The sequence below is a fragment of the Oreochromis niloticus genome, linkage group LG11, assembly GCF_001858045.2.
Source record: "Oreochromis niloticus isolate F11D_XX linkage group LG11, O_niloticus_UMD_NMBU, whole genome shotgun sequence".
Lineage (NCBI taxonomy): Eukaryota > Metazoa > Chordata > Actinopteri > Cichliformes > Cichlidae > Oreochromis > Oreochromis niloticus.
Window position 1 is genome coordinate 29802547 of NC_031976.2, and position 22583 is coordinate 29825129.

Sequence of the window (22583 nt, forward strand, 5' to 3'; positions counted from 1 at the left end):
GTAAAACGCTGAAGCGCTGATTGAAAATGGTGTCAGTGAAGCACAATAAAACTCAACCAATGAATGTTTGGTTTGAAAACTTTATCGCGTTTAAATCTTTACAACATGTGTCAGCATGTAAACCTATTTTTAGTCTCGTCTTTGCGAACACTGCGACTTCAGAGTCGACTTCAGTCACTGCAGATTCAGCACTCTCACTTCTCCTTCTCCCTGTCTCTCTCATCTTTCTTCTTCTTCTTCTTCTTCTTTTTATCGTGGTGGTGGTGGTGGTCATCTGGGGAGTGGGAATCCCTGTGAAGATCCAAAAAGTCCAAGTTAACTCCCCAGTATGCACAATACAGTTTGGTCTTACAAAACAAGATATTTTCAGTCATTAAGCTGTGAAGATGATGCAAATTATGTCATGTGGTTGTTTCTATAATTGGTGTGTGGTATAGAAGAGCTAGAACAGAACATACAACTTCCCATACACATCCATAACCCTTAGATAAGTCCTTTCTCACCTCTCCCTCCTACTCTTCTTCTTCTTGCTCTCCCTTTCGTGGCTTCGCTCCCGGCTGCGGTGGCGTTTATTGTGGGAGTGGTGAGACTCTGAGGATGGTGAGCGTCTTTCATCCACTTGCCGCCTGAAAAACAAAACACTTTTAAAAAAATTGTCTTTAACCCATAAACTCCTCTGATGCAATATCTTAATCGTCAATGAAGCATAAAAGTGATCATGAGGAGTGCTTCGTGTACCCGTGGGAAGACTGTTCCACTCTCATCGACTCCTCTTCGTCCTCCTCCTCTTTCCACTGTCTGGCAAGCTCCTCAGAATGGACGCTGATCACCTCTCTGATCACCTGCAGGGCGATCATAGAGACCACATTACAGTTTCCTAACCTTGGTTTAAACAGGACAGGTCTCACTGAGGACCGACACGCTGGGCTTAGCATCGGATTTTCAGTTCGGAGATTCCCAGCCAAAGTTTATTTAGTATTCCAGTCAGAGTTATCATAGTTTAGTATTTTCTAATTAGTTTCTATTTTTATTTCGTTTTGACTTTAAAAAAATTTTTGGTTGAGTTTCCAGTTGACGCTCTTATTTCAGTTTAGTTTTTAATGTTCAAAAATGTTTAGTTTTATTTCTTCCAGTCTTTTTATTGCTACTGCGTGGAGGGAATATATCAGAGCCAAGAGTCGGGGAAATCAGAGCAGATATTATATTGAGAGAAAAAAAACACATTGAAAGCAGTTAAAATCCCGAGTTTCAATAAACATGTCTATTAATGCCTCATTAAACAAGATCTCATCTGCCGCGACCGGTTATGATGAGAGAAGGAAAACAAGAAAACTATTTATGAAACAAAATTTGCCTTGCTTCCCATAAATGTTCACCCTGCTCAACAGAATAAGCTAACATGTCTTTCAAAACTATACTGCTCCCACCGAAAATTCTCTACCTGTGTGAAACAGACACACGTATTGTTGAGATCTGGGCAGTCAGTCAACAGTCAGATGATCAGCGCCTTGCTCAGTAGAATCTAAACTGGATTCTTCGCCCTCTTGTCCATCAAGATAAAGCCTGTTTTGTCTCTGTGCATTTTGAGAAACTGTCCACATTGGAGTTGCGTAGGGTGATGTAGCAGAAAAACTGATAGTGGAGCAGAGGCTGAGAGTTTTCTGAGGAAAAGAGCTACTCAACAAAAGACAGTCTGTTCTTTTGCTGCTTTGTGGCAGTCAAATGATATAAATTAACAAAAGAAAAAAAAAACCCTGCCTAGCTTCACTGGTCATTTACACTGTGCTGTTTTCACCATTTTAAATAACTGTTACTTTTGATATTTCCAACTAAAGATGGGAAAAGCGGTTCTTGTACTTCATAATTAAAAAAAAAAAAGTTATTTCACCTTCATCACGGATTATATATAAATGAGGTAAATGATTAGAATCAGGACAACACTTATTATTATTTATCAACTCATTTACCTCAGTGTAGGATTTCTTGGTGATGTGAACATTTTTGGCTCTGTAGGACTGACGCCGCCTCTTGTAGTCCCTCATTTCTGCCATCAGCTCCAGTTTAGTCTTTGGTTCATTTTGTTCTTCATCTGAACAAAAACACACACAAATTTTATGTGGACTGCACCAGAGAAAGCCCCCCCCAAAAAAGTTTTTTCTTCACTAAAATTACAGCAAAAATTATTTTTTTAGAGTTAAATCTCACCTTTTTGGAGTTTGGACACCAAATCTACGTAGAGATCGTCATTGGAGGACGATGCTTCCTTCTGTTGATTGATGACGCCGACCACATGATTGTACAGAGCCAATCGGTCGGCAACAGTGAGATCACACACGGCTCGCTTGTGGTTCTGAGGCACGTCGACTGGCTCACCGGAGTACTGACCTGATAAAGGATCAGACATGTTTTACAAGCTGAATGAGAAACAAACTAAACTGACAAGATTTTAGTTCATTTATTTAATTACAAATCCTGGAGTTCAACCTCGAAACAGCCACCTGATCACTGGCAACTGATCTAGAGTCAGAGGTTTGGGATGGTCTCAAGTTTTGCTTGTTTGGATTCCCCAAATACAAAACCTTCGTCTTTCTAGTTAATCTAAATTTACCTTCTCTGCATGCGGCCAAAAGGAAACCCAACTCTAACCCCAGATGAGTCGCCAATAACCTGTTTGCTCTTAAGACATTAATGAGGTTAGAAAAAACAAAACAAAACATGTCCACATAATGCAAGTCAAATGGTTAATTATTCCTAAGATCACTTCTCAAAGTAGCTCTGTATTCAGCCAAAATTGGATTCTACATAAAACTAATTTGGTTTTAAGTGTTAAAGTGGAAAATCATAAATGCTAATTTACACCATGGACCCCTGTTCTCAAAAAGTGACATAGATTTAACACTGACAGGAAATAAGTGCTTGAAGTTTTTTAAAAATGTTTAGCGCCATCTTGTGCCAGCACAGAGCATGACATCATTGGGTCGGTTGGCTGCAGTCAATAGACTTGCATTAGTTTATGTTAGCTAACTAGTAACAGAACCAATAACTGAGGGGAAAACATGGGGACTTAACTAAAAATCGGTAAGGGGGTCACGTTTGTGCTGCCCCGGCTGTAACAATGAGTTTTATGTTAAAATCAAGGAATAAACAGTAATTGGTTCTTTTGCTAGCTGCACTAGAAAGGGAAAATTTACCTGTTAGCGGTAATGTTAGGGTGAGGAACAAAGACAGAAGTTAATTTGAAGTTCAGACTTAGGTTTTAGGCTGTATTCGTTTTATTTCTATTGCTGACACTATACATTACGTTTATTTCAAGAAGATCTGATAAAAGTCCCTAGTTATTTTCTAACATCAACGACTGGTTTTCTTTTTTGTTTTGCTGCTGTTTAGTTTCCGTTTCCTTTCAGCTTCCAAGCTCTGCTGATAACTCAGCATCAGTAAGGAACTCTGGCCTTCTACCGGAATACTTTAAATGAAGATTTGACAGAAAGCAGAAACTACATAAGTATTTTAAACATTCAGTCTAAATATGACTGATGAGTCTACATGTATGGACTTTCCCCATCACGTAAAGGGAAAAGTATTTGTATGTTCAAGGATGCAGATGTGACTGATAAGCTTCCCGCACCCAAACCCCTGTGGTTTGAAAGGATATGATGGTAAAGGATATGAGGCATGAAACCAGAGCGGCAGACCTCTCTAGAGCCCATCTCCTCTAATACTCACCCCAGTCGCTGCAAACAGAACAAACAACACATGGATGTTAGGAGCACAACCAGAAAAGGAAGTGAGGATCCTAAATTGATATTGTAAAAGCTCCTCTTTTACTAATGTTACTATTTGGTGAGGGTGAAAGCAGGAGCCAAAAAGCAGAGAGCCAAAAAAGTGAACAATGAATTTACAATGAGTTTATTGAGGACTTTAAAACTAATGGGATTTTTCTTGGTGTATAAAATTAAACATCTGAATATTCAAGAATAACCCTGTGAAATCATGTTCATCGCTAGAGAGGAATGACCCTAATCCTAACCATTCTATCTGACGATGTCAAAGGGGGAAAAATAAAACCACTTTTTTCTTTTTCCAACATCCAGCAGCAGGCCTGGATTCTGAATGTAGGTCTGGTGGTGGGGTTGAGTCATCACCAATGATGACTTTGTCCTCACAGAGTTAACTTTGTACCTTTGCTTCTAGTAAATGTACGTGGGTTTGTTGTACTTAGAAAAAGAACACACAGAATAAAATGAGCCGCTACCTTGCCAGAAGACTCCTTCCATCCTCATCATTGGTGCAGCAGATCTCGCCTGTAGGATCACCTGATGCTGGGTGGTTTTGTCTGCAAGATAAATGTGAACAGAAAAAACATTACTAAAACATTCCTGACTGAAGAATTACGTCAAACAGGCTTCACCTTCCTTTCAATAACAAATCTCTTAAGACTTTCACTACGTGCCAAGACAAAAGCATCATTACTTGTTATTTAAACAACATTTAGTAAACAATGAAATGAAGGCGACATGTTCTTTTTCCAAGAAATGAAAAACAGTAATATTCAAAATTATTTAAATAATTAACTAGATAAAAATGGCTTTCAACAGGGCACATAACAAAAGCCTTATACTTCATTTTACCGCACTACAAATTTTTTATAGTACATTTAAAAAGAAGAAAGAAAACAAGATGAATACACAAAAAACTGTACTTTTCCCTTAAAAGTAAATACTGGCCAGAGGGTGAGGTGTCTTGGTGTGTGTGTACTCTGAGTGCTTCTTGTTGAGATTGTTTTATTTCATTTTTTTCAAAAATGAATTATTTCTTCCTTCTTTTAACAACACAATTTGCAAAATTTCAAAGGAAAATGGGTGGTCTTCTGAAAAGATCTAATCTCAATAGGGTGAACTTTGGCTATACTATAGAAAGGTGATAATTTCCAGACACAGTTCTCTGTGATGACTTACCCATTGTAAAGCTTCTGACGCTGGTGTTCTCATAGCACACGGAGGGGTCGTACATCTCCGCCTGCAAAGTAGTGATAAGCTTTACAGCTCTTTCAATTATTAAACACAACTTTACATTAACACTGGAGGTTATGAGGTTTTCAGTAGTCGGTTGCACAATAACAAGAAGCTTTTGTAGTCTACTTTACTGCTTTTGCCCTGCTGTCTCTGGTGCACTTGGTACAGCCAGGCTACAGCAGCAGATTCCAGCACCAACACATTAATCTGTAACTACATGTGTTACCTGCTCCTCGGCAGAGTAGCCCATTTTTTTGAGCTTGCAGGAGATTTTATGCTTCTCCATGGTCCTGACCGGGACCCTGTGGTGAGGGTCATAGGGACACTGCTCCATTGGTTCCTGAGAATGCAAGCATATTACATTAGCAAAAAATGAATTTAAATTAACATCAGGAATGAATTACACAGCAGCATTGTTAATATATCATTAACACAATTACCTTCTGGAAGGTTTTTTTCTGCAGTTTTTATTAAAACTGTTTTATAAGGACTAAACAACCTCATGGCTGAAATTCAATACAATCTGTATTGTGTAAATATGTATGAAAGCTAATAATAAGCATATTTTTCTATGATGTAACAACTAGCACCACAAATTAACCCCATATCAAAACTCGTTAAAATGGGTCCAATTCAAACTGAGAATTAAATGTCTTTGTAAAAATTGGATTTAGATGTCATTAACTTTTGTCTGCTCTCTCCCGTACTTTGCGTATTGCCGTTGTTTTTCTATGTTCTTCTTTCCTTGCCAAGTTCTACTGAATGCTGTTCAAGAAATCTTCCTAAAGGAAAGTTCAAAGGGAGTTTTTCCTTCCAGTCATTGACAAATGCTGCTCAGAGCGGGAATTATGACTTGAAATGTCACTATTTTGAATCTTCAGTACCAGAAAATGATCGCCAAGAAGACACAAATATATATGTGGTAATCAAAAGAAGGACAACTTGTACTATTTCATGTAAACAAAGACATTTGAACCAAAGTGTAGCTTCAAAAGAATCCTCGTTGAAACTTTTGCGAAGAGCACATTAAAAAATAAAGAACAAAAAACTCAGGAAAAGAAAAGCGGCCTTAAAAAAATCCGGTAAATATTATAAGATGAAAGCATAAAAACACTATTAGAAGACGCACGACATATTAATTATAGTTATATTAATTACATCAGACGTAGACCACTAAAAAGGGTAATATAGAACCACATTACAGCTAATAAAAGGGCCAATTAGGCGAGAGCAACCAGCAAATCTACCACCAAGCTTGAGTGACTTCAGAAAAAAATATTAGAAACTCATCGAAAACACCCCAAACTTAGCTTAGCTTAGGCAGCAGAGAAAAACTACATTATAGTCACTTAAGCAAATCTCTCTGGACTCAAACTTAGTTAAACGCTTAAATCTGATGCAGCTCTATTGCTGCTACGGAAAACAAGACATTCCGAGAAGGTTTTCTGCTGTTTTGACTGAAAAATAAATGCTAACATTAGCTAAACAAACGCTAGCTACCTGGTTGGAGTTCTTGTAGTCTAGCGACCATCCCAGCGTTTCAAATATGCCGTTTATCTGTTTTTTGCACTTTTCAGTAAATTCCGTCAGCTCCTGAAGACGCTCCATGCGGTCCTGGAGAGTTAGCGGCGGTAATGATTCCGACATGATGGGTTTTTATATCAAAATGAACAAAGGTTTTCCCTTGAAATCATCACAAGGATCGCTCACTGTACTGGAGAGCGCAACATCCTGCGCGCAGTGATGACGGAAGAACAATAGCAATGCATGCTGGTAGTTGAAGTCCAATAGTTGCTATATTATATTATATTATATTATATTATATTATATTATATTATATTATTAAAATAACAGCAATTCAGAAATTAGTTGTAACTTTTTTTTGTATACATAAGTATCAAAGCCAAGGACTCATATAGAATACAAACATATCTGATAAATACATAACTCTAAACCACACAGTCATAATGCAGTGGATTTTAGAACTGTGCAGCATAGTTTGATTCTTCTTGTGCCCTTGGGTATACTCACTTCACACTGATGGAAAATTGTTCTCCAAGTGCTCATTTCTATGGTATGATATAATATTTCTGTCCCATTGGCGATCGTTTTAACGGGTTAGTGCTTTGTATGACTTTAATTGGGTGTGAGGTGTCACTCTGTCACTGTACCGTTTAATAAACATAAGAATTACTTCAGTCATATGACGTAAGTGGTGAAAAGTGATGAAATTTTAACCCAAATCAACACATATGGGACATCTTCTATTGCATTTGTTACTATCATCATATAACACCAAATGATGGCATTTCTTAGAAGAATGGCATTGACTCCCTAAGCTCTGGAGACATGTTAACACCAGGGAAGCTATTCAGCCCCGCGTCTTCATCATACATACAACTGCATTTTATTTAAATTTGTCGTCTGTCTGTGCATTAAATTTAGTTTACAGAGCGTACAGTGAAACTGAGAAACACTGAAAGGCACTCCGGCTTCATGTGGGGTACGGCTGGTTTTCTTGTGACGTATCTGGATCCAGCAGATCATCTGCATAAATATCTTCTGTTCTGTGGGAAGAGAAAGACAAGCAACCAACTTTTTTAACAACATGTAGTATGTTTGTACAAACTGCGCTGTATTTATGTGTTAGACAAAAATGTTATGAGGTGTACAAGTGTTAGTTGTGCAAAATAATATAGAAACAGTTACTTTATTTGCTGTAATGATGTTGGTACATGATATAATAATTCTTAAATACTTACATTACTTCCAGAGTGTCTTCAACTGCAACCTCCTCTACAACCTCCACTCCAACGATCACGTTCCTCCTCACAGCTTGAATCAAATACAAGAACATTTTTGATATGTATCAATTGGATGCCTGCATAAATATATGTGTGTGTTGGCTGAATGACAACAGCAATCTCAGCTTTAAACACCCCAATGGAACATCTTAGTTCAGTACATTGAATGCCACAATTGCTAAGGTAAAGGAAAGGATATCATTAAAGAAAAGACCCTAGAAACTAGGTGTAGTCTCACCTCCACAGTAGATAAATGGAGATCCTGATGAGCAGTGACCCAAAACATCTGGTTCCCTCTGTCTATAAACACATCTCTGGGTTTCCATCCCTGGACCTCCCCAGCACTGACAACCCATGAAATGCTGGAATACATCTCCTTGCTCAGCTTCAACCACTGTTATTTGCTGCAAAGGAGCACCCACGTCATGCTGACACAGGCCTGTGCTGCTGGGGATCCCTGAGTGGACCTGAGGCTCGTATATGGACCACTGAGCAACAGCAGACTGACTGATAACGTCATCACATCCTGAAGAAATATATGTGAGATACAAAGTTAACTTGACCAATAAGTGGCTGAGGTCGAGCTATACATTACACTAAACAACAACCAAAATATCCATGGCTGATTAATGCAGGGGGTGGCTTAGAGTTACACGTCATGGCTGAATCATATGTCTGAACCATCTGTTTCCTCCACCTGCTGATTAGACCTGCTGGGTTTGGACTAAAACCATCAGCAGTCATCAGTATACTGGCACACATTCCCACACACACATACACACACAACAAATATACAGAAATAGCAGGGAGTGTGGGGTTTCACAAACAAAAAAACAACATTAAATAGGATTAAATTTGTTAAGATTTGTAATTTATACCATTTACTCCAGTGGTGAAAGCAGTCACACTACCAACAGTAAGTCTTTGCAAACTCATTCTTCAGCAATAAGTGATTTGGGATCTACTTGGATTTAAATGTGACTTTTGTTACATAATGTGGCAGCTAAGGACAGAAAAAAAATTGAGCATGTGTACTTGTTTAGCTCTCCTCTTGGGAAATAAACCTACACAATGATGATTTGGATCCTTACTGATATTTCTATTATTTTATTATCAGTTCATATATCTAAACACAACAGGACATCCCTTTTATTAGTCTAGGCCAGACAGTATGTGTGATATCGTTCAGTTTTTTAAATGGCATTGTGATCAACTGAACACACATGCATTTTCTATTTTTTCTTTTTTTTCTTTTTAAAAAATATTATGTTTGTCATACATTCCATGTAGATTTGCTCTCAATGAGTAAGGTTCTGTATGATGTCATTTAATAATTAGATATGCTTTTTATGCACTTTTTAGTGCCTACTTTTTTGTTATGTTTCCCATTTTTAACCTGTCCTGCTGCATTTACAGCTGCAAAAACCTGACATCTCAGACCTACCTGTACTATAGCAACATACAGCTGGAAGTTCTCCTGTTTCTTTATCCTCCTCCTCTTCTTCTTGGTGGCTCACCATGACAGAAAGAAGGCTCCCTGAGTGCTGAGGATGAAGACACAGAGAAGGTCTGGGTGACCAAATCCAGCATTCATGACTAAGTCTGTGCATCCCAGCTCTAACTTCAGCACCGTCCACTGACGCGTGTGGTTAAAGCGGTGAAACAGATTGCCTTTCTGCCTCCTAAACAAACGATGGAGCCTCTGATTGGGTTTTCTCTGGACTGGAGGTGGAAGCAGAGGAAATGACTGTATGAGCCCCTTGAGAGAAGAAGCTGATTGGGCTGTTTGTTTCTGCCTCTGATGTAATGCCTTAGATTAAAGGATCAGTCCTGTATTTTAATCACTGTGTCTGCAATAGCCAAAGCATAAATAAATGAATAAATAAAATCAACTTCTTAGTTTTGTACCTAGCTTTCAGGAATAAAATTATTTCTTTTTGGCAGATCCAGTCATTTTTTAAATAGTAACATCTGAGAATTTATTTGTACTTAAGTGGTTATCGTTAAGGAAGGGCCAAGATAAGGAAAGATTATAAGGATTTATCACAGGAAAAACTATAAGTAAAAAGAAAAAAAAACATCATTCTGTATGTCTTAAGCAATTTAAAGTGGAATTTAAAATCTCCAGGGCATTATCATGGTAGCTTTATACTTTATAAACCATTAACAACTTTTTCTATCAATACATTTCTCCTGATTCATTTGTGGTCTTGAGGATACTTACTGATGCAAACACTTCGATCTCATGAACAAAGTACTGCAAAACAAACAGACAAAAACAAATCATGTCAGCTAAGCTAAAAGATAAATCCAGAAAACAAAGAAAGCAAGCACACTAGGAGGGCAGGGGGATAAACTAAACTTAATTTCTCTCACTCCTCATTCCTATTTTTTTTCCCCCCGTTTAATATCTCTTCCTGCTCCTCTGTCCTCCAGATGCATTTAAGGAATCAAGATTTTGGTAAACAGAGCTCAATGATTGATTCTGGGTCATGAGCATGAGACCAGAGGACAGAGGAGACAAAAAAGAGAAACGAGAAAACCCTTAGGGAGGGTGGGGAAATAACAAAACATGGTATTAATAACAACACAGAAAAATCCATGACGATTTAAGCTTTAAAATTTAACAATATGTGAACTGAATGAGGGGCCAGAATGAAACTAACACATACAAAGAGATGCAGACAGAGGCGACCACAGGAGTCAGTCGCAGAGAGGAAACCACTGGCAAAACAAGAAGTGTGAATAACAACAAAACCCCAGCAATCAACATTCAAAAACAGACAAAAGAAGAAAGAGAATAATAACAACATAACCAGAAATAATACAAAGATCACGACACTTTGCATCATAAAATGTGCAATATTATGTACGTAAAAGCTTTGTACAGCAGCTCATGGATAGTAAAATGTGACTAAAGGCTTTTACCGGAAAATTATGATTAGAAATAATTCGAGGATGGTGGTTAACCGCTTTAAAACTGAAGTATTGACTGATTATGATGTACATTTTTTAATCCATTAATTTACTGCAGAATGGTTTCACTTTTACAGCCAGCCCTCTTGCTCATATTGGTCAATTAGAGGTCACATGTCCTCTCCCTACCAATCAGAACTTAATGTGGTGGCTCGCACTGAGGAAAGTGGACATTTGCCCCTCCGAGGCTTCACAGTTTTATTCACCGAGGTCGTACTTTTTATATCAGGTAAGTTCACATTTAGATCTGTGCTTCATTGTACTTCACGGCACTTTATAACCTCACTTCTCGGTGTTTTCCTGCGAACATCACCAGACACGCCCTCAGTCGCTAGATTTGTTTTGCTCTGAGTCGTTACTATTCTTACGTTTATTTCGTTTTGCATCAGGAATAAGATGGCTTTTCCCGGATACGGCGCTGGCCCCGGTGGATTTCCAGGAATGGTAAGAAACCGCTAAATTGTGATGAAACGGTTTTACAGTCATAATCCGTCAACCGACCTTCGTCCCGGGATGGGCATCTTTTCCAACCAGTCCGGAAGTTGGACGGTTTGAGAGAAATTCCGTCTTTACATAAAGGTTTCCATTTGAAATAACATGCAAACATTTTGACAATATATTTGGTTTCAAAGTATCTTAAAGAATTTTTTCGGCTTTAAAATGAAACTCGAGCAGTATTTGTGTGTTTTAGATTCGTACTAACTAATGACTGCATAAAGGATGCATTCCGCAGTCAAGCAAAAGTGGTGTTTTTACTTAAAAGGTACTTAGAGTATAAGATGATGTAGGCATTTTTGTTGCAAATACACAGCCATCTATTCGCTTCCGCTTATCCTTATGAGGGTCGCGGGGGGCTGGAGCCTATCCCAGGTACCAAAGGCGAGAGGCGGGCTACTACCCGGACAGGTCGGCAGCCTGTCCGGGTAGTAGCCGGCAACCATTCGCACTCACATTCACACCTATTAGCAAATTTATATTAACCATTTGACGTAACCCCACTAACTGGATGTCTCTGGGTTGTGGGGAGGAAATCGGAAAAAAAACATGCAAACACGGAGAGAACATGCAAACCCCACACAGAAAGCCCCTCACCAGGTGGTGGAGTCAAACTCAGGATGTTCTTGTTGTGAGGCAACAGTGTTAATCACCCAAATACCCATGATTCTTATATTATCACATTTTACTTTAAGTAGCATCAAATAGGATTTAATAAGCTCATAGTGGATCATATTTTAACCTGATTATTGTTTCTAAAATCCTAACCATAGCACATCTGAAGCTGCCACACCTCATCAGAGCAGATAGCAGTTTGTTCACAGTGTAGTTGAAAGCAGTTAGAATTATACTAATAATTATACTAATTATATAACAAATTTGGACTTCAAACCCTTTGACAGTCTCTTGTAATGATTGCATCCAGATGTGTTGTGCAGCTTATATTTATCTATACATCTGTTATTTAGATTACAGTGTCTGTTAATGACAGAAATAATGGTGCTGGAGAAGGATGGCACATCTTCTTCAATGAGGCCTCAGAAAGCAGCCACGCAAATTAGAAAATACACTGAATCATTTCAAGCCTTTTAAGTGGCAAACAGGATTGTGAAATGATCAGCTAGATGGGTTTTGGTTTATAAACCCTGTGGTTACATTTTAGTTTCTCTCAGGAGATCTGATAGAAAGCTTTTCACCCAGTCATGATTGATTTTGCCTGCTGATTTAAAATGACTGAAACTGGAGGTTGGTAACCTACATAACCTAACTCCTGTTAGGTGTGTCACTTTTACAGCTGAAGTAATTAGATGATTGAACTGTTGGTTGACAGACACACATTCAAACAGCACTTTTATCTAACACAGTCACACTCCAATGCATTGAGGGCATTTCGGGGTATTACCCCAAGATTTTTCAACACATGGACTAGAGGAGCCAGGAACAATCCAACAACCTTCCGATCGCTAGACCATCCACTTCACCTGAGCCACACCTGCCTTTATGCTAAAATTCCTTTGCTAAAAACATTTTAGTCCATTGTTAGGCAACATGATGATGTCATACTAACTGATAAAGCCCTTTATATATAACCTTAATGCTAAAGGCTAAAAAGTGTCATATTTGGTTCCTTAACTAATAACTTAAAATAAATAAGTGTTTAGGAGGAGTTGGTGGGTAAAAAAGCCCATGAACAGACAGATAATGTCTATTATATGTGTATTATTATACACTAGTATAGTATACTATTATTAGTATATTATATTGATATCCTTCAGGATCCTGTTGTTTTCGTGAAATATCTAAATCATCTATTTTCATTTAAAGGTTTTCATTTAAAAGCATTTAGGAAATTACCTCCATAAAATAATATGTTTATTTATATTGAGACTTTTTTTAAATAGTAAAATTTGTATAAAGTATAGTTTGTTATTTACATAGCAGGACATAGAGTTCTATGGAACTCAATGACAAGTAGCCAAGTGTATCTACAAATACAGAATAATATGAAGAATCAGTTAAATCTCGCTGACTTTAATTTCTTTCTTTCTAACTTTCAGCAACAAGATCCTCTCTATGGTTATTTTTCAGCTGTTGCGGGTCAGGTAAGAGACTCGCACAAAAGTCAGTCTCAAATCACTTCACTAATTTTGGACGTGATGAACTGTTGATGTAGTGACCATTCATGCTTCTTTAAACCTTTGTAAAGTAGCTGTTAGTTACTTAACCATGTTGTGTATCCCACTTTGCCGTGTTTTTATAAAACCCCGACAGGATGGACAGATCTCAGCAGATGAGCTGCAGCGCTGCCTCACGCAATCTGGCATCTCTGGCTCATACCAACGTAAGAGCAAAAGACTGTTTAGAATTTAAAAAGCACCTCAAACACAATACAGATTTTGGTCATTTCATTTTATATCTAAATTATATCTGTGCCTCTTGCTAAATAGTACTGCGGTGTGACTTTTGGTCATAGTTATAAAAACCTTTGCTCTAAAAATCATTTAGCATTAAGGGGAACTCTCTTTTCGGCAAGCAGCAGTTTAAGTGCTAACCAGTGTCACTGGTATTGTGTTCAGTGCCTGGAGACCTTGAGAACTGTTTTGCACTGTTAATGAATTCAGCGAGATAGCTTAAAAACACAGAACAGCCCATAATAGTTTTGCTTTTGAAGTCTTTTTGTATGTGACCGTTGATGGAGACAGGAAACATGGGGAGGCAGGTGTTGTAAGAGAATGTGGTTTGTTGTAGTTAGTAGAGGTGGGAATCACCATACATCCCACGATACGATACTATCACAATACTTACCACACGATACGATATTATTGCAATTTTTTAAAATATTTTGCGATATTCAGATTCTGTACATAAAGGTAAACTTTATTAATATTCATTTTATCTAATAGCAAAGTCTCACACTCAGTCTTTCTCTCATTTCAGTCAGTTTTATTGTTGACAAACTGAACGGTTTGTATTACGGTCTAGTCCAACTTAACTGAATGCAACCATCTGGTACAATTATGGCTATTCTGAACTATGCAATTTGTGAAAACTATGCAACCCCTTCAGCAACTGAAGAATTTGAAAGTAAATTAAAATAAAATATTATTTTACATTAAATAAAAAAGTTTTAAACTTAATTAAAATAAAACATGTCTTAAATTAAAATAAGCAAACTGTCATGTTTATTGCTGCCATAAAAAAAAAGTTAAACACATTTGGACAGTGAAGGAATGTCAGGATTCTTGCTCAGAAAAAGGAGCTGATCAACATGCTCTGACTTCAGAGCATGTTGATCAGCTCCACAAAAACTTTTGTAACAAAATATCGATTTCTGCTGTCCCTGTATCGATACATTATTAGCAAACAAAATATCACGATACTACACAGTATCGATTTTTTCCCCCACCTCTAGTAGTTAGTCAACTTTCGTTCACATTTCTTTCTGCGTGACTTCACAACTGTGGTTACATATGAGGATCAGTTAGTGTTTGCTATTGTTCAATCTTTAAACCACCTTGTATACAGATTAAAATCAGTGTTTGTATCGGTCTGTCATACCTGTTAATAAAGGTGATCTCCTTATTACCCACTTAATGCTATTTGTATATTTGCCCATATGAATCGAAACATAGTTGTCAGTTGTATCTTTATGATCTTTGTTTCTTTCCACAGCCTTTAGCCTTGAGACATGCAGACTGATGATCAATATGTTGGACGTATCCTTCAGATAATCATCCAAAAGACATGTTTAGTGGATTAACTGATATGATGACAGTTGCTAATGGAAAAACACTACGTGACACAGTGCGTTATAAAAGGAAACCATAACTTGGGTGATGTGTTAAGGGTCCTTGACTGACTCTGCTATCTCAGAGGGACCTGTCCTGCACTATGGGCTTTAATGAGTTCAAGGACCTGTGGCAGGCTCTGAATGGCTGGAGGGGGACCTTTGCATCCTTTGACCGGGACCAGAGTGGGACAATAGAGGGCCATGAGTTGCAGCAGGCCATCAACTCCATGGGTAAGAGCAAATTAAAATTAAGTTATGACTTTGACAATAGTCAGGTGTCCACTGGAGCATTGCAGCATGTTTTGCTTGCTTGAATCATTCCCACTTTTCTTACCAATCTCAAAGAGGTGCTGTATATGTACAAGTCAGTTTAGCTGTGATGAGGGATAGAATCCAGCATCCTGGTTTGATGTAAAAATAAATGTCAATGTTTTTCTAAACCTTATACATCAAATAGAAAGGATGTCATGTAAAGTTAAAATCTTTTTAGTGCAAAATTCTACAAAAGTTCATACTGACCTTTCCCTGCACAGTAAAGCCTGTCCAGAAGGTCTCTAAGGGAAAAGGACTTTGGTCTTTGTCCTGCATATTTCTGTGTATATGCACTATACATGCACAGACTGCCATGGGTTTTAGAGTGGCAATAAAATAGATGTTAGCTAAGTGCTATGACCATTAGATAATGTATGTGTGTTCATTCAGGTTACAATCTGAGCCCTCAGGCTATGAACTGCATCATGAAGCGCTACAGTCTGAACGGCAGAATCCCCTTTGATGAGTTTGTGAGCTGCGCTGTGAGGCTCCGCGCCCTCACCGGTGAGTCGGTCACGAAATGCATTAAACTGGACAAACTAGCAATAAATATTATTGAGAGAGGACCTTTCTTAGGCTCCTTGAATATTGCCAGATTTTTTTTATGTGTATTTAAGTTGTAAACAGGATTAAAAAGACAACATAAAATTGTGTTCTTTCATGAGGTTTTTATAGATGGTCATACAGCTTTGTCAAAACAATAAAAAAAAGAAAGCCCACAGTGATAGAAAAGCAAAAAAAAGTGTAATAAAACTCATGTGATTACTTTTAATGTATCTTTGCTTTTCAGATCATTTTCGAAGGAGGGACACAACCCAAACTGGCAACGCCTCATTTCAGTATGACGATGTAAGTTTTCACAGCTGAGGTGTTTCTTTTTTGTCTGAAGAGTTTATTTTAATGCTGCGTTTTCTTGTGTCAAAATAAATACAGAGTTTATAATTTTGTCACCAAATGCTGGAAGGTATTTAATTTGAAATTTGTGTAGAGTTTGTATTAACAGTGTGATGCTGTTAGTTTGAAAGGCAGACAAAAAACAAGCCTTCTTACAAAAACAAACAAAAAAACCCTCTGAGACTCGAGACTAATTTAAGATAAAGGCCTTGGTCAGTCTTTAAGGAAATAGATGTTCATTATTTAGTGAATATGTTCATCAAACCTAAATGTGTCTTTTACCATAATACAGTTTTTGTGCAGACAGATTACTTAAAAACACTTTAAACAATTACAAAAGTTTTTTTTTCAAATAATGTAAAACTGTGTTTTGATGACATCACAGAACTTTAGTTTGCCGGCTAAAACAGTAAAAATAGAAGTCGCATTAAAGCTGAGCAAGTGAGGCTAAAGTATGTTGGAAATGAACGCTGCCATCCTGTGCTTGGAAATAATATTCCATGTGAATTCCCTGCTGCCACAATCCTGACTGTACTGTTGTTGACACTTGTTATACACTCAGGCTTTCCTTCTTGAATGGAAATGATTAATAATGTCTTGCTGTGTTGTAAATGGTAAATGGCCTGTATTTGTATAGTGCTTTACACATCCAGTCATCAACCCATTCACACACACATTCACACACTGGTGATGGCAAGCTACATTGTAGCCACAGCCACCCTGGGGCGCACTGACAGAGGCGAGGCTGCCGGACACTGGCGCCACCGGGCCCTCTGACCACCACCAGTAGGCAACGGGTGAAGTGTCTTGCCCCAGGACACAACGACCGTTGTGTTAGCAACATATCAGCTACTTCTTCACTATAGATGGGTTTACTTCCTAGTTTGGTACGAGGGGCTGGGCAGGATGTGGGACCTCAGTACCGTGTGTCAATCCCACAGAACTGTTGTGCATATTGTGGTTCCAAAACAGGATGTCAGTGCCCGTTTCTGAGAAGTCTTGGTGTCTTGTGATGTTGATTGTCTTTATATTCAGTATGTTTTAGAAATACATAGACATCTTGGCACATTTTAAGGTTATATAGCAAACCTGTAAGCAACAGTGTTTTATTTGCCACAGAAAAACAAATCTCCTAAAGACTACAAAAGATATACATATACAGTCTGAAAGCCAGCATGGAAGCGATTCATACTTGCATTCTTTTAAATGACCACCAGGGAGCGACTCATCAATACAAAATATATTTTATAGTCCACAAATCTTTGGTCTGGCTGGGAAAGGGTTCATTCTAGTCTAGCGTAATATATTAGCTTTGCTTTATTAGTGCTCAGTCCCCACTAACGTCCAGGTGTAGTATATACTTTGCACACATACTTATCCTTTTATATTTATATGTATATTTATTATTATATCTATATATTTATCTGTTTCTACACTCATTTTATATGAGTGCTTGATTTTTGTTGTATATTTGCTGCTATGACAACTCAGTTTCCCTCTGGGATTAATAAAGTCTCTGTGATTCTGATCCTGGTAAAGATGCTAAATGCCCTCACTGTTTTTACCAGCTTGTTTCTAGCTGTCTCTGTTTGATGTTCAGAAAGTAATGCACAGTTGATTTCTAGCTTTGTTTCTTACAGTAGCAGCAGGAAGCTGCAAAGGCAAATAACATAAAACACGCCTTAACCAAACAGAAACAGTTGCCTGGAAAACTGAAACAATTAAATACATTATTAAAGTTATTACACATCCTAATAAAAATGTGATGTAGTGAAGAAAAGAATTGTTGGAGAACTGTGTAAGAGTTGTAGAGTAACACTTGGCATATTATCTTTGTCTCCTTAGTTTATCCAGGTCACCATGAGCATTTGAAGAGGACAGCACTAAACAGAGGGACACCCACCACCTTTTAAAATCTTATATTAATGGCATTTACTTCCTATGTATTTTTACACACATTATTGTACAAAAATGTCACTGAAACATTCCATTTTACCAAAAACCTTTTGTAAAGTAATGCATAGTGTTAAACTTAAGAACAAGTAACCTCGGTTTGTGCTAGTGTCATTTGAGTGCCTGTATACTGGAGCTTATTAGTGTCACTCTTACATCTGCATGGGCTCTTACCACTAGAGTAACAATGTAAACCTGCAGGCTGGTCAGTGGCATGTGAACATTAATGGAATTAATAAAGAAATATATGAATTTACTTATATGTTGCTTCTATTTACTTGTGTTATCTTTAGTTTAAGTTTTTGTCCTTTTAAAGATATCTTTTTGTACTTTAAATGCATGAAAGACATGCAATTAAAGGACAGAAAAGGTGCTTTTAAATTCAGTGAAGCTTCAGGTTAATTACACTGTTTGTTATATTATTAGCTTGTGAGTTATTTCTTTAGTTATTTTATTAGGATTTATTTCATTTGAACATTTAACATTTATATGTAAACTAGTTTTAGGTACTGTAAATATGTATCTAGAAAAACAAATGATTGCAACAGGTCTGCTTGAACTCATGCACAAAACCACAAAGTAGTCCCAGAGTACAGGTTCATAGGTTCATAGTTACAGTTTTACCTTAAAGAAACTGGAACACTCACACATTTTATCATTACATTACTTTAGGACAGTTGGACCTGTCCTCAATTGACCAGGATGCACTGAACCTCCTTCCCTTAGTATTAAAAGTACATAAATGTAATAGCATGAGAATTTGGTTGAAATCTAAAAAAGTTGGATTTAGGATGATATGCAATATGCACACCTGGAAATGTAAGAGTGATTACTATTGATGTTCTTATGAGATATGATACAGATAATGAAATTAGTGTGAATGTAATAGTTTGAGGTTATATGATTATTATTATATATGATAATACAATTGATTTTTTTAATTTTTTAATTTCTCCAACCATAAACTTCTGTTCAAGAAGAGCTGGGAGCAAACTTATCTGCCTTATGGAAGTTTTTCAGAAGGATGGCGACCCCTACTGATCTTGAGGTTCCATGACTAAGATAATCTCCCCATGGTTTAAACCAAAAAGCATCATCAACTTTTTAGTAAGTTTCTTGTGTTTGTTTTTTTCCTTTAAAGAGGAAATTTATCTATATGGCTGTGAACAGAAGACCACAAAACTGCAGACAGTTATGAACTGATGAGTGGGAAGTACATTTTCTGACTTCGTAGATCAATTGTTTAATCTGTGTAAGATATGGTTTCAAGTGGACATCATTGTCATGTGTTGTGGTGCTGTGACCAGCAACCTGATAATTATAGCAGGTGTCTCAGATATTCACGTAGAGGCTGAAAGCGGTAGCCTTAGCGCTGCATTTATTTATTTTTATTTAAATATTTAACTATATGGCATTGGGGGGGAAAGCAAAGGACCGCATAGTAAGACGGTCTGTGCTGGGTCCACATTTATGAGACAAATAAGAACAACATGGAAGCATTTTAATTTGACACAATCAAAACAGAATCTTGCTCAGTGTTTTATTTCCAGTGAAGACTTCATGTCATGTAAAAGAATGAACACAGAAAAGTAAGACAGGTTAAAAGTGTGGGAGTCCTTAAAACACTCTTAAGCATTACAGCATTATTACACTGATCCTCAACTTCTGAATTTTTGTTAAGTTCTTCAAATATTTTAAAAACTTCTTCATCTGATATGTGTTTCATTGCTTCATCTGCATCAGGTAATGTTTTTCCTGGAATCGGTTTGAGAAAAAGCCCTGCCACGGTTCCAGGCTGTGAACAATAGAAAAGGAGGAAAAGCACTGTTAAAAGGAGGGTTATTTACCTTCTGGTTATCAGTTTGAAATCTTTTAACCATCTAACGAGCAAACACAGTAATACAATATTAGTGTCACATACCTGCTTTACATATGCTTTTCCATAACGCACCCAAGTTGCAAGATGTTCACAGTTGTTTTTCAGGAGATTATATTTTCCACAGATTTCTGTAGTGTTCATTGCTATGATGTGTTTAATTATGTCAGTTCGATTTGATGGTGTCAACTTTTTATCCAGATAATTTTCTTTTTGGTGTTTTGGCTCCTTCTTGAGAGAACCGAAAACACAGTATTTACCATCAGTGGGCTTACCTATAATGATTAGAAGAAACTGTTAGAAATACTTTATAATAATTTGACAGCAAGCCTGTTACTACTTTTTGTAATTTGTGTCATTAGCTTTTTTTTTTTTCCTATTTCCATTTGTATCATAAATGTAACTGCTATTTCTGTACTTCTACAAAAATAAGGAAAATGTGCATCAGATACAAGACCCCCTTACTATGATTCTGATTCATCTGTAAGTAACTCCTATTGGTTAATTATTTAAAATTATAATGATTTTTGCATTCACAAAGAATTTTTACATTATCTTAAGATGCATGTGTTTCTGGGATTAACTGATTACTGTACTTCTCATATAATTTCAGTTTAAGTAATACATACGTATGCGCTCAAATATGTCCTTGTCCTTTCCTTGGCCAAATAAATCGTCTGTACCCACATAAACAGCAAAGTGTTTGTAAGCTTTGTTGATTTTGGCACATTTCCTTGGAAATGAAATGATATCTCCAAATGTGTACTGAAAATAGAAAACAATTGTTATACCACCAGATACTGACTGCAAAACAGAAAAAAACAGCAATATTTTCTCTACAAATAATAAAAGACTTGAATGAATGTTTTAAAATGCTAAATAATAATACATTTTTTATACAGCCACTAAAATACAATAACAACAGCATGGGTTAGGTTTAAATGTATTTGCTGTTATTCCAGTAAATTAAACTGAAAGATTAAGGTCAGGATGTGCCACAAAGCTTTTGTGGAATATCGCTGATAAAATGGCAGGTGTCCAGATCTGGTACTTTCTTAATACTTACTCAAACATAATATGAAGACTTCTCAACTATATACAGTAACTTCTAAAAGTATTTAGACGTTTGCATTTTTATCCAAGGTCAAATGTCACCATTATCCCTACTGCCACAACGCACCTCAAGAGATGATGCTACTATTAACTTTTAAAATCATGGATTTACAGCATCCTTAAGGGACACTGAATGGACACTGAATGGAATTTTAAATAAAATCTAAACACAGTGAAGTTCATAAAAGTAAAACTGTGAATACTTTCTACTGATGCAGCTTGCAAAAGTATTACTTTTTTTTTGTTCCATCAGAAATTTTCTGCCTGTCTTTAAAAAAAAAGAAAAGAAGCATTTTACATGTTACACTGGCAGTCTTACACAAGTAAATATGGTTTCAATGTGACATATAATTCAGATTATACAAAACAGAAATAGAAAAAGTAAGAAGTTACTTACATCACTGTTAACTACTGTGATCACCAGAAGGTGAAATGTCAAAGCAACCAGGATAAAATTCCTCATTTTTGAAAGAAGAAAGAACTGTTTTGATGATCTAAGAAAACAAACATTTTGAGAAAATTTGAGAAACAAAAACACCCACCCACCCACACACACACACAAAACACCACAGGAAATAGTCAGTCTGAACCAAAAAAAAAGACAAAATGAAAAGACAAACAGAGGTAAGCAAATTTGATGTGACATTTTGTAGTTTTTCTATGAACACCCAAATTTTAGTGGTTTTCACATTTTCATCTCTAAAGGTAAAAAGGGGGGCCAGGCTGAGATTATGGATGTTTTTTTCCTTTGGCACTTTTGGTATGCTAAAGAGTCAACTATTGGAGAAGTCATAGGAATAATAATAGGTTCTTACCTTCTTCAGTGGAGCTCATCCGATGAGGCAGAGGACGGTATCTTCTTATATATCATTTAGAAAAACAGAACTGATCATATCAAGTTTTAGACCAACCCCTGTGTGTGCCATATCTGTCTGTAAAAAATAAGGTGGCAGTTATGTACACACGCCCACAGCAGCTGTCAGAGTCTACAGCACAGTTTAACACTTTTATAACACAGTTTAACATTTTTTGGTTATCTTGCTCATCAGCTTGTTTGTTCTCTGTACATTTCACCAGAATCTTTCATAAAATAGTATACTGTCTGTTGGGTTTAACTCAAACCTGCTGGTAAGCAGAAACTGTTACTGAAATCAACCACACAGACACCACAGTACATTTTACTTGCAAGGGGAGCATCGGAGAGCAGCGCTGCCACTCACTTGTCCAAGCAACTCCAACTCCTCTGCGTCCGGCTCACTCTTTATTGTTAGCAAAGCAGGTCACAAAAGTTTCACAAAATCAAGAAGCAAACACTTAATTGTTTATACAGTATCTTTTTCAAGCAGTACGTGACTTCT

At 37.0% G+C, this 22583-nt stretch overlaps 4 protein-coding genes across 5 annotated transcripts; 1 reads left to right on the forward strand and 3 right to left on the reverse strand.

Moving 5' to 3' along the window:
- Positions 1 to 66: 66 nt before the first annotated feature.
- snrnp48 (small nuclear ribonucleoprotein 48 (U11/U12)) lies at positions 67 to 6781 on the reverse strand. The gene is made up of 9 exons (XM_003456434.3): positions 6513 to 6781; positions 5239 to 5352; positions 4956 to 5016; positions 4253 to 4333; positions 2206 to 2385; positions 1968 to 2089; positions 739 to 842; positions 504 to 626; positions 67 to 291 (listed from the first exon to the last, which is right to left on the reverse strand). The coding sequence occupies exons 1-9, from the start codon at positions 6657 to 6659 to the stop codon at positions 195 to 197; spliced, it is 1029 nt and encodes a 342-aa protein (XP_003456482.1). The 5' UTR covers positions 6660 to 6781; the 3' UTR covers positions 67 to 194.
- A 416-nt stretch (positions 6782 to 7197) lies between these two features.
- LOC100710708 (uncharacterized) lies at positions 7198 to 9581 on the reverse strand. 2 transcript variants are annotated; one of them, XM_025911679.1, is made up of 4 exons: positions 9261 to 9581; positions 8055 to 8342; positions 7775 to 7844; positions 7198 to 7579 (listed from the first exon to the last, which is right to left on the reverse strand). In XM_025911679.1, the coding sequence occupies exons 1-4, from the start codon at positions 9424 to 9426 to the stop codon at positions 7507 to 7509; spliced, it is 597 nt and encodes a 198-aa protein (XP_025767464.1). In that variant the 5' UTR covers positions 9427 to 9581; the 3' UTR covers positions 7198 to 7506. The 2 variants fall into 2 exon arrangements, with proteins under 2 accessions (XP_025767464.1, XP_003456457.1); XM_003456409.5 differs by having other exon boundaries at positions 7775 to 7847; positions 9261 to 9577.
- A 1287-nt stretch (positions 9582 to 10868) lies between these two features.
- Positions 10869 to 18496, forward strand: sri (sorcin). Its single transcript, XM_019365143.2, has 9 exons — positions 10869 to 11021; positions 11182 to 11236; positions 13345 to 13389; positions 13559 to 13628; positions 14960 to 15003; positions 15161 to 15308; positions 15780 to 15893; positions 16180 to 16238; positions 18129 to 18496. The coding sequence occupies exons 2-9, from the start codon at positions 11189 to 11191 to the stop codon at positions 18153 to 18155; spliced, it is 555 nt and encodes a 184-aa protein (XP_019220688.1). The 5' UTR covers positions 10869 to 11021; positions 11182 to 11188; the 3' UTR covers positions 18156 to 18496.
- Positions 18497 to 19720: 1224 nt separating this feature from the next.
- On the reverse strand, positions 19721 to 22180 carry LOC102076528 (uncharacterized). Its single transcript, XM_019364242.2, has 5 exons — positions 22041 to 22180; positions 21623 to 21719; positions 20742 to 20877; positions 20158 to 20387; positions 19721 to 20031 (listed from the first exon to the last, which is right to left on the reverse strand). Exons 2-5 carry the CDS (start codon positions 21686 to 21688, stop codon positions 19795 to 19797), a joined length of 669 nt encoding a protein of 222 aa, XP_019219787.1. The 5' UTR covers positions 21689 to 21719; positions 22041 to 22180; the 3' UTR covers positions 19721 to 19794.
- Positions 22181 to 22583: the final 403 nt, after the last annotated feature.

Bases quoted from the DNA above. Each gene is read 5' to 3' on its own strand.
- LOC102076528 (XM_019364242.2), bottom strand. From the start codon at position 21,688: ATGAGGAATTTTATCCTGGTTGCTTTGACATTTCACCTTCTGGTGATC. The intron at 20,878-21,622 runs GTAAGTAACTTC...TTCTATTTTCAG, and splicing joins TCACAGTAGTTAACAGTGAT to TACACATTTGGAGATATCAT. The intron at 20,388-20,741 runs GTATGTATTACT...TAATCATTATAG, and splicing joins GGACATATTTGAGCGCATAC to GTAAGCCCACTGATGGTAAA.
- snrnp48 (XM_003456434.3), bottom strand. From the start codon at position 6,659: ATGTCGGAATCATTACCGCCGCTAACTCTCCAGGACCGCATGGAGCGT. The intron at 2,090-2,205 runs GTGAGATTTAAC...GTTTTTGTTCAG, and splicing joins GGTGTCCAAACTCCAAAAAG to ATGAAGAACAAAATGAACCA. The intron at 292-503 runs GTGAGAAAGGAC...GGATCTTCACAG, and splicing joins AAGAAGAGTAGGAGGGAGAG to GGATTCCCACTCCCCAGATG.
- sri (XM_019365143.2), top strand. From the start codon at position 11,189: ATGGCTTTTCCCGGATACGGCGCTGGCCCCGGTGGATTTCCAGGAATG. The intron at 15,004-15,160 runs GTATCCTTCAGA...CTGCTATCTCAG, and splicing joins TGATGATCAATATGTTGGAC to AGGGACCTGTCCTGCACTAT. The intron at 15,894-16,179 runs GTGAGTCGGTCA...TTTGCTTTTCAG, and splicing joins GAGGCTCCGCGCCCTCACCG to ATCATTTTCGAAGGAGGGAC.
- LOC100710708 (XM_003456409.5), bottom strand. From the start codon at position 9,426: ATGCACAGACTTAGTCATGAATGCTGGATTTGGTCACCCAGACCTTCT. The intron at 8,343-9,260 runs GTAGGTCTGAGA...ATATTTCTTCAG, and splicing joins TGTATGTTGCTATAGTACAG to GATGTGATGACGTTATCAGT. The intron at 7,848-8,054 runs GTGAGACTACAC...ATTTGATTCAAG, and splicing joins TCCATTTATCTACTGTGGAG to CTGTGAGGAGGAACGTGATC.